At 34.8% G+C, this 14424-nt stretch overlaps 1 protein-coding gene across 1 annotated transcript; it reads left to right on the forward strand.

Annotated features, from left to right (window-relative positions):
• Window positions 1-3548: 3548 nt before the first annotated feature.
• On the forward strand, window positions 3549-11615 carry LOC146739480 (von Willebrand factor-like). The gene is made up of 10 exons (XM_085502812.1): window positions 3549-3656; window positions 5426-5465; window positions 5647-5679; window positions 5954-6118; window positions 6994-7038; window positions 7284-7406; window positions 9842-9862; window positions 10006-10244; window positions 10556-10845; window positions 11133-11615. The coding sequence occupies exons 1-10, from the start codon at window positions 3549-3551 to the stop codon at window positions 11179-11181; spliced, it is 1113 nt and encodes a 370-aa protein (XP_085358938.1). The 3' UTR covers window positions 11182-11615.
• The last annotated feature ends 2809 nt before the right edge of the window (window positions 11616-14424 follow it).

The following is a 14424-nucleotide window of genomic DNA, read 5'->3' on the forward strand; positions in this document are numbered from 1 at the left end:
TAACACTAATAAATTACGGTTGGATAAGTTATTTCCACCTACCAGTACTGTTTACATCACCCATATACAGGATTTCACCTACAATCACTTTAAAGAGCATTCAGTTGAAAAAGTCTTATATTGAAAATCTACACCACAGGCAATATAATATTATAGTAATTAAATGTATTCAATATATAGATATATATCGAGCGGATACTATTAAAACTGTTTTGTTTTGTACTCACCAAGTGACTGCCGAGCTTTTGTTTTATCACACAAAGTCGAAATGTAAGCTACTCGAAAACCATAGCACTCATTTTTAAAATCTTGCAGGTCCAAAATTACATCCAATCACTGTTAAGTTGCGCGCCTCTTGGTTCTTGACAAGAGTTAACATAGTGAGGAACAAAATTGTCATACCGTCATATTTTCGCCTATTTTCCTCCAATTGAGTCGCATCAATAGTTTTCATAGTCTGAAAATAGACTTTATTTACTATGTATGCAATATTATAGAAGGTGAACGTTTATTTACTATGCTAATTTGAACTATTCTGATATTGTCCCAGAGTGTCATTTCTTCTTGAACTTTGTGCTCGCTTTTCGGGTATATAACAGCGAAAAATCAATGCGATTGGGTAAAAAAGATGCGCGTTACACTATATACATGGGTTACACGTTACAATTACTACACTTGTATGTTTTTGTACTGAATACCTGAATTGTGTTTTGCTAATGTTGATTTTGGAATGAGTCTTGTAATAATAATGGGCATAAGGCGACACTGACGACAACTAATTTAAGTTAAAAAACACAAATTTTCACACCTCTAAAAGATGTAATGTTCTCATCACTGAGCACACTTAAAGTCTACTCATAATTAAATTGATCCATTTGTAATAAATGGTCATTGACTGGTGTTCATTTTGCTATTATTAGAACGCGTTTACAAATTGTTTTTCATAGTGGGGATATTACGCCATATTTAAAATTGCACATTGGCGCAAAGAACGTCAACAATTATATATCTCAGATCTCATATGACATCACTGTCAATATTCTGATGTGGTCCTCTTGGCTCTTACAGAAACCATTCGATTGTGGTGCGACTAGTGTCACGCATGTAGCAAGATGTGCTCACTTTTCGTAAAACCTGACATCACTTTGTGTACTATGATGCCCACATATATCAATTGTTTGTTTTGTGTTCTTGGACTTTTACATTTTTCCATGCGACTTTTGCCTATAGAATTGCGGGTAGGTTACACACAGGTCACGCAAAATTACAATGCTAAAACAGGAATTTGCGTGTGTTTACCCATATTGTATACTACGAAATAAAATATAGTTTTCAGTTACGATGTTAAATTTCTAATTTCTAACACTCATACTACTTCGAAAGTCGCTTTATATATTGTATAACCCTAAATATAAATCTTCATAGTCTTAAATTTTAGCTCCAGTATTGGGCGAATAAATGTTAACCTTTACAGCAAATCATTTCCAACATATTACCAGAGCCTGGTCGCACCCTGTTAAAAATAAAGCCATCGAAGCTATTGAAGTTAAATCAATGATAAAACCAAAGTGTGTAATACTAAATGTACACATGTTTAATTAACATTCCATACTTGTAAAACATCAAACATAAATGTGTCAAATTACGATTCTGATTACATGAATTTTCTGGTCTCAAAAAGTAAATTTTATAAACAGACAGACAAATATCACAACATGGAACACAGGAGTCGACCTCACGATCACGGCAATTGCCTCACTATTACGGACAAACACGCTTCGCCACTCTCACTGCGCCGAAAAAAAGATATCATAGTATACATAAATTAAATTAAATTTATTTGATCGAATATGCTGCAAGTATTAATGCATTTAGTAATGATGATTTAGACGAGCTACATGCTTTTAAAATGTAAATATTGTTAAGTTATGTAAATCGCAAAATAAAAAAATATTAATAGCTATGTTTGAAAAAAAAAAACAGAAATTTGGCGGGTGGAGTCGAAGAAATAATGTGGTAACGTAGCTATTTTCCAAGAGGTCACGGGTTCACCCAAATGAATTGTGTTTAAAGACTGGTCTCCTTTTTTATTTACGCATTACGCTAAACTAGGCGAAACACTCACTGACAAACAATATAAAAGTATAACTTACGAGATTGATTTAACTGCGCTGAAGAGGACAAATATTCATACAGAGGCAGAATTGCAAATAACATGACGAAAGTTTCTCTTGCGTGAACTCCAAAGCATCATGGGATAGAGGCATACTCATTACTAAACCAAAATGCTGTTAGGGAATATTCAAAATTCAGAACAGTCGGTGGGTGTATAAACACAGTTAATTTATCATTATTATGAATAACATTAACTTAGTTATTTTGGAAATACAACCATGTACCATTAACATAACATGATTATAGTTCATTGTTGTTTTATCGTGATTTTTAACATCTTTACAATAATCTATATCATCATCTACAAATAGGGTATGCAAATTCAAGATCATTATAAATGTCTTTTTTATTGAAACTAATAAAACTAAGGTTTCATATAAAGCGACGAACCTTATCATTTGAAGAATTTATTGATATAATGAGTTTGCATTTATATATAATATAACCGTTACTTAGATGTTCTCCGATGGCGTCCATGTCACTTGTCTGGCGTGGGCTTCAGATCTCTCACCAATCGACTGTGACACAGACTGATATATGACAGGGGACACATCACTCCAACTGACTGACTGACTGACTGACTGACTCAACTTTTCCATATTCCTCAGCATCACATTGCTGGGCGTAATATTTTCAGGGTTCGTATCATGGCAACGGAAATGTTTTGCAGAATTACAGCATGAAAAAAATATTCACATAACAACATATGCCGGATCTTGCATCGCGTCCGATTTTAATTCCTTATTGTTTGAGAGCATAGGCCGTCACCAGATTGTAATGAAATGCATCAGACTAACTGTTTCAGTGTTAGTCACGTTTAATCTGGTTGCCGAACTCCACACTATTGCCACTGTATTTCCTTTTTATATCACTTAAAAATATGACTATGTGTGCGCGTTAGTTTCATGCCATATTCAGACACTACAGAGAAGCAAATCTCTTACCTTACCTTACCTTGATTTAATAATCTGGTTCAAAATATTTGCAAAATGTTTGTTTTGACAAATACTGACCTGAATGCTGAGAATAGAATAGAACACATTTTTTCTAAGGAATCGAGACGAATCGTGTCTTTGTTGTACTTTAATAAAAGTCAATAGTTCGAGATAATATTAAAAATTAAATTTATCGGTCACATTTAACCTCAGTTTCACATTTCTATAGTATTGTTTTACAGCACCATGTGTCAGGTGTTGCAACGCGTGCTCATTGACAGATTTTATTTCCGACGTTGTTTTTTTATTGTCCGAACAATGTAATCTTCCACCAGACTGTGACGGACAGTTGTCAAACATATAGCATAAACTGCGTGAAGCGATCGCAGACAAACTGTAGGCTCGGTATCGTCAAGAATCGACCAACACGACGTCAGTATGGAAAGAGTTGTTTTAAATGTATTTACAGTGTTTCTGTTAAGTGCATGTTTAACTAGTGTACAGGCAGCAAGCTTGGAAGGAAAGGAGTCGCCAGTGAGTGACACTGTAAGTCATTTCTCTTGTATAAAGTAATTCATCTACGAAGTACTGTAAGTATCAATGATTATTTAGGAATGATCTTAACTGAGTAGGCTAATTCTGAATCATGATTTGCATGGATCATATGCTGTTCATATTGTCCTTTCTCATTTTCATAAATGTTTCTATATTCGCATATGTGCCTGTAATTTCATTACTCACACTCAGGTGTTCTTCGCTGCCTGTTATACATATTTGTTCCCGAGGAAGTTCGTAAATGTCGTACAGTACAATGTGGCGTAACGGATAGCGCGTCTGCTTACAATTGCAAGGTGTTTTTCATGTTCATATGTTTGTATTTGTGCCTGTAATTACTTACTTATTTACACTCATTGTGCATGTTGGACATATTTGTACCTGAATAATTTAATAAATGGATAGTTTGTTCTCACAATGATCATACTAGGCCTCATTTGTGTGCGTAATCACATTCTACACTTTGTTGTCTGACGGTGATTCGAATTGCGCGTGTCCTACCAGTCATTATAAGCGCGCATCAATACATACTATTTTAAGCTGTCTTTTTCGAGAGCGAGTCTGCTTACAGTTGCGAGGCGCATTATAGAGTTGCGAGTTTGTTTCTCGTGTTTCATGTTTGTATTGTTTGTATATGTCACTGTAATTTTATATCAACTAGTCAATGTGGGTCGGTGTTGTTGACAGGGTGATTATGTTGGATATCGATGTGACTTTTGGTTGAAATACGACTTTTAGGCTCTGCTGTAATTGCTGATATGATTACGTTTGCGATTGAAATACGTCTATGTTAATTATCTAAATTTACAAGAGATTACGCAATATTTTGATATCACAAAAAAAGCATTTATCAGAATTATACAAAATTTGTTCTAACGATGTGCTAGGATAAATCACAGACAGCAAACCTATCTATACAATGAAAGTTATTTCTTTGCTTTAATAGTATTATAAATTGTGAGTCACAATTATATTATATTAGCCAGGCTTCTTGTCCGAAGGGCCAATTTGAAATTTGGAAGCCGTTTTAACTGTACCCTATATATGATTTACGTACATTGATATTCTTAGCTTTCTTTGATTTGAACTGTCGTTTGAAGTTAAGGTGTAGCAAGTGTATAGAAGCCTGTTCTAACACTATTCCGTTTTTTTTTTTACGAGTCATTTCTTGCACGCAATACACGTAGTTATAATTGCTATGTCACCACGTTTGCAGGTAGAGGTGAGGCGACTTACCTTGGACGATAGTGTGAATGCCGTGTTGTTATGTTAATAGATTGTATAAAATAACTGCCGACAATCAAATATTGAGTCAGTGTTTTAATCATTTAAACCAAGGAATCATTTCTACACAAAGCCCCACATGGTCTGAGTACTGGATTGTCCTGTGTGTATATTAAAAATGTCATAACTTTTAAACATGTTGGTACATATGTAAAACTAGCTCATTTTATAAAAGGTCAAATGTTGTTGTATATAAGGAAATTTATATTACACAAAATATGCATAAAAGGAACTTACATTAAAGTCATCAAAGTATTTTACCGGTAGCACTAGACTCAATCTGAAACGTTTTTTTAGTATTATAGTTATTAAATGTACGTGTAAAAATGAACCGCGAGTTTGCATAAAATTTTGTATTATACGATTCTCAATACAAAATCACCTTGTCAATCACATTTCCCACAAAATATATTGTATCTAACAGCTTTATGGCACTATTACTATACACTGTCTTTATTGTTATTGTGTTTTTTTAGGAAAGTAGACTTGACAGTTTTTTTCATGGCTTGTACCAAAGTAAGTGCACATGAATATTTGTGTTTGGATATTGCAATTTGATAAACATTTCACAAACATGTCTGTTTTACAGAAGTATTTTGCTTGATCTATTAATTGTCGAAATAAAGCTGTAGTTTGAACTGTACAATAGTAAAAATAATAGTCATTTATATAATTATTCACTTTTGTATGTTTTCAGGACAGGCGCTACAATCTCAATGTAATGTAAAAGGTTAGTATTATTCATGATAATACATTAATTTAATGCATTTACTTATTGTGAAAGTAAAACATATAATTTGCAATTCGGAATCTCCATCTCAATTTATGCCCGTTAATCAAAATGATACAGACGTTTTGTTGCCAGTTTTTCATGGGAAACTGAGCTTCAAGCTGGCTAGGGTGTACACCATAACCCTATGTAGCTGTAGTCATTGACTTACAAAGTATGTTTCTTTTGTTTCAGTAAAAACAAGCTAATAGTTTTATTCTTTTCACACTTTTAGACCCATGTAAATCATCTATGCTATATAAAGGGTCAACTGTTACCTCACATGGAGAATGTGGACAACAATGCGATATCACAAAAGATCTGCAAATGAATAACAACCTTAATTTATGCAACAAAGTAAGCAAATGTGGATGTAAATGCTGTATCCGGTCAAACATTGGTGAGTGTTATAAATAATCTATTCTGTATGACACAGTTAGTATTCATGTACGTAAAATACATTACGAACATCCCACGCGTTTGGACACTGTCCAAAGGAGAATCGTAAACATAAGAACATCATTTTGAAGTGTACGCCACTCTATTCATTAGACAAATGATCGTACATGTTGTTTCCAGCCTCATTCGACGTGCCATAGTACGTATTACATATTGTAATTCCTATAAAGATTTCTCTGGACACATTTTACTGATTTTGTATGTGTTTCTATATTTATTTGACATGATGTATTACATATAGTTTTTTCAGACTATCAAATCAATATTCGAAAGATCACATGTTAAAATATAAAAGCAAAATATACAAGCAAATGCCAATAAAATATTTATTTGAACAACATCTCACTGAATATTCAGGAAAATCGGACTTCCTCCCGAAAATACCTTAATTGAAATTGGAATAACGAATAGACAAATAGTTGTATACCATTCTTTTCAATCGCGATGACAATGTAGTTAGCCCATTGAATGCCTGTATATTCTGCATGACCTCTGAGAACACGTCGATACATTATATGATTGAGTATGATATAACATTGTAATATATTGATGTTTGTTGAACATCTGTCAGTGCCACATGTCAGTGCCATACGCAATATCATTTTTGACCTAGAGTGAAAATGAAATTGTTGTTACTTTAACAGGAGTGGTACAGCAACAACAAAATTAATGAGATAGTATTACTAATTTTCTACCAGTACTTGACCCATATATGCTACTGAACATGGAAATATTTCTCAAAGCTTTTCGAATTGAACTTAAGTTTATATATTACACATAAGTATACTATGCTTAGTTTGTTATAATGTATTTTAGGCAAATCCTTGGAGGCAATTGGTTATCAATGTATAGCAGATGACGGTAAGTTGTGTATATTAAATATAAATTATTGTCTGTCGGGTTATGTCTATCAAATACAACACGATTGTAATGTAAGTGTAAAACCAAATACAGCACAATTACATAATACGTGGTGAGTTGATTGTGTATTGTTTATAAAAGCTTTATTGATATTCCAAACCATAAGAACCACGTAAGATGACTCAATAATTATAGCTACATATTCTTCCAAATATCACTAATATATTTTTCGTTGAATCAAGCAGAACGTGACTTATGTGCATGTAAATATGGTGGCAAATGTAAATCCAAGTGTGAAGATGGAGAAAATATTGTCAAGAGTAAACAATTCACTGTATGTTCATTGTCATGTGTTTGTTGTGTAAAAAGTAAGTGTTACTCATCACTGGTAGTCTTGAATTATGCTAACCTGTCAATTTCTTACATTTGCGGACTGTGTAAAACGCTAGATATCAGTGTATCCCCAAAGCGGCAAATGCATTGTTGGGTCAATTTAAATAAAGGTTTCTTAATCGAATAAAAGTAAATCACGTAATATATACATATAGATGTGAAACGGGTATATAGGACACACAGGATGTCAAGTTCGTGGTTATACAATATGAGAAAAGGACTTTGGATGACCATTTTGCATGTTACACAGGGTAAAACTATACGTTTCTTATATGAATCGCCTTGTTAGTTTTAAAATCAATGGTATATCTTTCTTCTTTGGGGCTATGTGGCAAAGTATGCAGTTTAAAAATGTTTGGAGCTTTATGCACGACTTTATGCACGACTGCTTTTCAGGTTTGGCGTGTGGCTACAGATTAAGCATGCTAGGTGTGCAGGGTATACACATTAGCTTTTCAGGTATGACAAGTTGTAGTGCCGACGACGCCTAGATGGTTGAAAGTACGTGGGTTAGGCAGGTAACACATGTTAAAATTTCGCGTTTGACCTGTTACGCAGGGCAGGCACGTTAGTTACCTTAGCTTTTCATGTTATTGCGATCAAATTAATTAAAAGTTCAATCTCACGGATAATAATATCTCAACATATGGTTAGCATGCTTTCTTTGCTGCCATGAGACTTCTGGCACCGATTTACCATCGTCGAGGAACTAGATTGAAACAGTTTTTATAAGATAATGTCCGGACTCCTTTCAACGTTGTACTGCTGTGTAATACAGTGTGTTTTGTATATTTCATGTATTTTCAGCGGCAATCTTGCACATGACATGTGACAGCAGCACAGTACCTTTCTTTAATCATGTCCTCCAATCACATCAGAATAAAGACTTGTAAAATCAATTCCTTATGTTCGTTCGACACTATCAATTTCCGCCCAACAGTTCCATCATTCTCTGCTACATTGTTTAATCATAATATGTCATCTTACCATTTTAATTGATCCTAATTGCCCAATACTTTTTTCCCCAATTCAGTCTACCTTTTCTGCTGCTCAGTCACATTCAGTCATCAAAATTTGATCAAACTTCAGACGTTTCGCTGCTCATCATTGGGTCGATCTTGATGGCTTGGTTTGTGAGAACCGAGTCCATTAAACTCATGCATATGCCTACAGACATTTAGCCAAACTGCATATGTGCGGCTTCTAGGATAGTGTTCCGGAACTAATTCTTCCCCAGTAGTCCTCCCTCCATCTGCTGTCCACGAGAGTGCAGCTATCTACATCCCCTCTAGCTTGGATATCAGCTGGTAAGGAACCCTTTGAAGCACCTCCGCATCGGTGCACTTTATCGTCATTTTATATGGCTTGGTTTTTTTTGGAATAACTTTGTGGTACGTCCAGTGTCAGTCGGCGGCTTCTGGCTGGGTCCTCGCTGTTCTGCCAGTTGCCCGCATGTCCGTAAATTTGAGTGTGTCCTTTCATGACATCAGCATTTCCATAGATTCTGTCAGGTTGGTGCACAATTCTTTGTTGTCGAAAGCGCCATGTTTAGTTCGTACCATAAACTCTCGACCATATAAATAGTGTCGTTGTGGGGCATGCTAAAGTTCTACACTGGCCCACCTAACGTCTTGTTGTTGTAAGCTGTTTTCTTCTGTTTCCCGGGACAATTCTCCATCCTCGACATAGTCCTAACAACTAGCACACGTTTCTATGACATCCATGCCATCTATAATTGCTGTGTACTTAGTCAAATATAAGCTAAAATTTTTTAACCAAATGTTGTTTTTTGGGGGTCATTTGCACGTTTTGATAATTACGTCACACAATCATCATTATGGGTATTTTAGTAGTTTATTCATTGTTATAGACGACAGTACAACTACGATTAAACATAAAAATACAGTGATCACGTTTTATTCAAGCAAAAAAGAAATACAAAGTACCTCATAATGATGGTACTAAGTAACTAAGAAAAAAGTCGATTTGGTGCTCTTGAGTATCATACTAAGGAAAATGACAATATATGCAAATTTGACTACCTCTAACGTGCATAACCTGTTAGGGTATAACTAAATTAGCAAATTCCTCGACTGCGGAGGTTATAAGCTTTTAAAAATAACTGCATATGTTCAGGAAATTGCTGTTGTTGCATCATATGACTACCACATTCACGAATACCGATTTACTTACCGCCTTATTTTTCAAATCGTGTTCTTCAGAGCTACTTACCACATTCATCCACAATTTGGTCTGTATGAAATGTTTGCAAAGATCATTTTTTGAAGATCTTTTTGTCACAGATGTGGTTTAGCATTGCCTGTCAAGACATATAATTATAATTATTATCATTGATGCAATGACGTCACTAGTGTTCAATGGTTTCTTATTGCATTATGTTTTGTTACAGCAAAAGAGCATAAGCTCGAAGGTAAGAAAAACACAGAAAATTGCAATTGTTTTTCAAATATAAATTATGTGTTTAATTGAGTAAACTGATATTGTTTCGATTGTTTGTTTTAATGTCACTCCACTTATTTTTTTATCATGCCATTATCCCATTGTATTTAATAGGAGGGCAATCACAGGGAGATCCCCATTTAACAACGTTTGACGGCTTGAACTATACTCATACCGGTCAAAACTGCACATATGTATTATTCAAAGAGTGTAAGCGATACCCGTCATTCGTGGTAGCTACAAAATATACAGGATTTATAGATAGGAGAGAGAGAATCCACAGCCAGGTGTCAGATGTACTAATTAAAGTGAAACACACCTTGATCCAACTTGGTCAAGGGAGTGAAATATACGTAAGCATACGTTATAAACATTGTGACAAGTTTAACGGCATTTTGTGGTATTTCGTGTTTTTAGGTTTTGAATAGTAATTTGTTGTTTCCTGAAACTATTAATTTGTAACCGATTAGTTTTTAAGAATTTTAAGAGTTCCAGAGGCATACTTGTATCGGTAATTTTGTGGAGTATGTTGAATCATATTTATTACTTGATGATCATGGGAAAAATAATTAAAATATGTTAAAGCTGCGACAATGAGAAAGTAGTAGTGAATCAAAATATGTTAGTTCTATTATCGTTTAACGACCACTCATAAATTGTACAGGTTAATGGCAAGCCGATCACTGTACTGCCTTGGACTGATGGGGGGACAATTACAATCAGGAACAGAGATAACAGACACGTGAGCGTAAACGTCGAAAACAAATTCACTGTTTCCTGGACTGGTTTCGGCAACATAGCCTCAAAACTCGACTCGTCATTGGATGGAGCTGTATGTGGATTGCTCGGAAATGCTGACGGAGATCCAAAGAATGACTTGCAGATGGAAGATGGTACATTGGTGGGAATCGAGGATGCTGAAAAGTTTGGAAACAGCTGGATGATCCCTGGAAGGTAAGTCGTGTTTATAATTAATTATATGGTTTTATTGCAACCGTTTGAATTGCAATCGGCGCAACCATGACCCAGTAGTGAAAAATAAATTTTGAAAGGAACATTGTCTTTACGTAAATGCAGTCAATAGCTACAATGATCTTACAAATTCCATAAATCGCTCTAATTTCAGTAAATAAATATAAATTATCTATTCAATTATTATAGCATTCAAGTACTCAATAACTATATGTGCAAAATACGAATGCATCTTTAAACAGATTACGTTTACTTCTAATTATTTTCAGCTGCAAGACGGAGGTTACAAAGGATGAAATAAAGTTTATTCAGCAGTAAAAAGGAGTGAATTGTCCACCACTTAATAAGCTAGCCTGATCTGACATCGACCCTGATTTAAACAATAATATGTGTAGTAATACTTTTAGCTAGCTTACTGGCGACTGTATGTAAAAGGCGTGTTTTGAAATACTGCATTGGAACTATAATAGACACTTTTTTAGTGCGGGTTTTATTTCTATACTTTGTTTTCGATGGTTTTAGCTATATAACTTCTATATAATATATACTAAATGCCGTTGATGGTAATTAGCGCACAATAAAGTTAAAATTTTCTTGTTCATTTGATCGATATTTAATACATGTATGACAAGTAGTATCTAACTATAGTTGTATATGTAGACCCGAATCTGATCATTTATTTATTTCTTTACTTTGTATTTGCATTTGTGGTTGATTCGCTTATAACTAATAAAAGGTGATTTGCACTGGGATATTGTTTGGTTATATGTTTTATTTCACGTACCACTCAATGATTCTATGAAACACATTATGTCAACGTAGATAAATATAGGTCGGTTTGGTCGCAAAAGTTTATTTACCTTTGAAAACAGCAAACACGATTATGTCATACCCAAACCCCAAGCCACTGATCCCCAGTATTCGGAATTCCCCAGCTAAAAAAGACAGCCCGCTATGGGAACATTTCCCGCAAAGAAAAATAAAAAATGTGAAATTCTGTTATATTCCGATGAAGTCACATTCTAGCTCCTATACCACATCCACTCAGTATAATATAATGTATTTGGGTGTAGCCACTAAGTGTACCGAGGACGCTCGTGTAATAATAAAAGTTACATAGCTTGACAATTACAACACTTACCATTACCGTGTCACTTGATAACATTGTAATTAAGTTTTTCAATCAGACGCGACTTGAACGTGGTCAGACAAAGTCCAAAACGGGGACTTATACGTTAGTAGATGGCCGACTGGTGGCCATTTTGTTTTTAGTCGCCGTTCGGACGAAGTCCGAAAACGGGGACTATTAATTTAGGTTCGTTCCGTCCGTACGGATTTTATTCAAACTTCACATGAAGACAATACATAATGTCTTACATATGCGCGTTACTTTATGATCGGAGTTACTATAAGTTACTTTATGATCGGAGCAAAAAAAGCCGACTGGCGGTCATTTTGGATGTAAAATCAGTTTCTCAGAGATGACTGGGCCGATTTGGATCAAAGTAGGTATGATGATCATACATATTGGGTTGTAGGTGCACGTCATTTTTTTTCGTGATTCGAACAAATATGGCCGACTGGCGGCCATCTTGTTTTTCATGGTACCCATGCTACTTTATCTTGAATGCAATGAACGTTTCTGTTTAAATTTTGTACAAAGATAGTATACCAAGAGATACATCTGCACCAACATGATTTTTGTGATTCAATTCAATATGGCTGGCCGACGCCCAATTTTCATGTAAAAGCGCTAAATCGTCATTTTTACATGTCCGGAGCTGTTTCTCAGAGATGACTGGGCCGATTTGGATCAGACTTGGTATGATGATCATACATATTTGGTTATAGATGCACGTCATACTTTTTCCGTGATTCAAACAAATATGGCCGACTGGCGGCCATTTTGTTTTTCATGGTACCCATGCTACTTTATCTTGAATGCAATGAACGCTTCTCTTTAAATTTTGCACAAAGATAGTATACCAAGGGATACATTTGTACCAACATTATTTTTGTGTTTCGATTCAATATGGCTGACCGACGCCCAAATTTCCTGTAAAAGCGTTAAATCGTCATTTTTTACATGTCCGGAGCTGTTTCTCAGAGATGACTAGGCCAATTTAGATCAAAGTTGGTATGATGATCATACATATTGGGTTATAAGTGCACGTCATATTTTTTTCGTGATTCAAACTAATATGGCTGACTGGTGGCCATTTTGTTTTTCATGATACCCATGCCTACTTTCCCATGAATGCAATGAACATTTCTGTTTAAATTTTGTACATTATTTTTGTAATTTGATTCAATATGACTGCCCAATGTCAAATTCTCGTGTAAAGGCACTAAATCATAATTGTTTACAAATCCATCTCCTATTAAAAGTTTCAATCTAATCTCAATGACTTCATCAGCATCAAATTGATATGTCAGATCACAAAATTTTGGACGGGGACTGTGTCATTAACAATGACTTGTTGATAAATGTATATCTCGTACATGCTTTGAGCAATTCGCTTCAAACTTCTTAGGCGGTTAAACTGACCTTTTACCGTGTATGTTATATACAACATATCAAGTTGATTGGTTAAAACGCTCATGAGAAACAATGCCGAAAATTTTGGCCATTTCTCTCAATTCAAGATGGCGGCTGGTAAGAAGATTTGTGATATACGATATATCAAGTAGATCAGTTAAAGCACCCATAAAAAGCAAATGCCAGAAAATTTTGCTCATTTTCAAGGTCATCGATTAAAACACATGAGAAACAAATGACCTTCGTCGAAAATCCAAGATAGCGGAAAAATCGCGTGACATTTCTAAATTATTTTTGTGGTGTGTAAAGGGGTTCAGTAGAGATGCAACATTTGATCGGTTAAAGCATCCATGGTACAAATGCTGCAATTTGTGGCCGTTTCTGTTTAGAAGTCTGTAATATACTATATTGTAGAGGTGACCTTTGTCCTTTCTACCCGTGATGCATTGTACCTTTAGAGTTAGTAATCTAGTAAGTTTTTTCTGGAAAGTGTCACCTGATAGTAGTAAAGTTTGTATTCGTGAGTAGGTATGCCAACAACAAATTCAGAATGCTACACCGGGCATCAACATATATGGCAGAAGAACATGATTCGGTTTCATTGATTTCAAGTTCACTTGGATACATCATAGAAAGATCATTAGTGACGGAAAGAGTGGAAAATAAATCAATAGGGTTATAGTTAAATAAAGAAGCGGAACAATCACAAGGAATATTACTATGTCTGTTTATGTGTAAGATGGTTAGGAATATACAAATTTAAGGGGGTAAGGTGAATGTCAACTTCTTATTGTGTAGTAGTATATATGAATATATTTTTATTAAAATGGGAAAAAATAACACTATACAGATTATGAAAATAAAATAACATAGGTAAGGAATGTGCAATTGAAGCCACTATATATTGACGATGTTTTCCCTAATGACTGATTATATACTCCCTTAAGTATGCATGATATTCATGCATTCCTGACGTCATTAGTTAGGGTGACTATGTTTTATATCATCATGGTTCATAATTA

Source organism: Saccoglossus kowalevskii, chromosome 8, assembly GCF_978046115.1.
Source record: "Saccoglossus kowalevskii chromosome 8, keSacKowa6.1, whole genome shotgun sequence".
In the NCBI taxonomy this organism is placed as follows: domain Eukaryota; kingdom Metazoa; phylum Hemichordata; class Enteropneusta; family Harrimaniidae; genus Saccoglossus; species Saccoglossus kowalevskii.

Bases quoted from the DNA above. Each gene is read 5' to 3' on its own strand.
- LOC146739480 (XM_085502812.1), top strand. From the start codon at position 3,549: ATGGAAAGAGTTGTTTTAAATGTATTTACAGTGTTTCTGTTAAGTGCA. The intron at 3,657-5,425 runs GTAAGTCATTTC...GTGTTTTTTTAG, and splicing joins AGTCGCCAGTGAGTGACACT to GAAAGTAGACTTGACAGTTT. The intron at 5,680-5,953 runs GTTAGTATTATT...TCACACTTTTAG, and splicing joins ATCTCAATGTAATGTAAAAG to ACCCATGTAAATCATCTATG.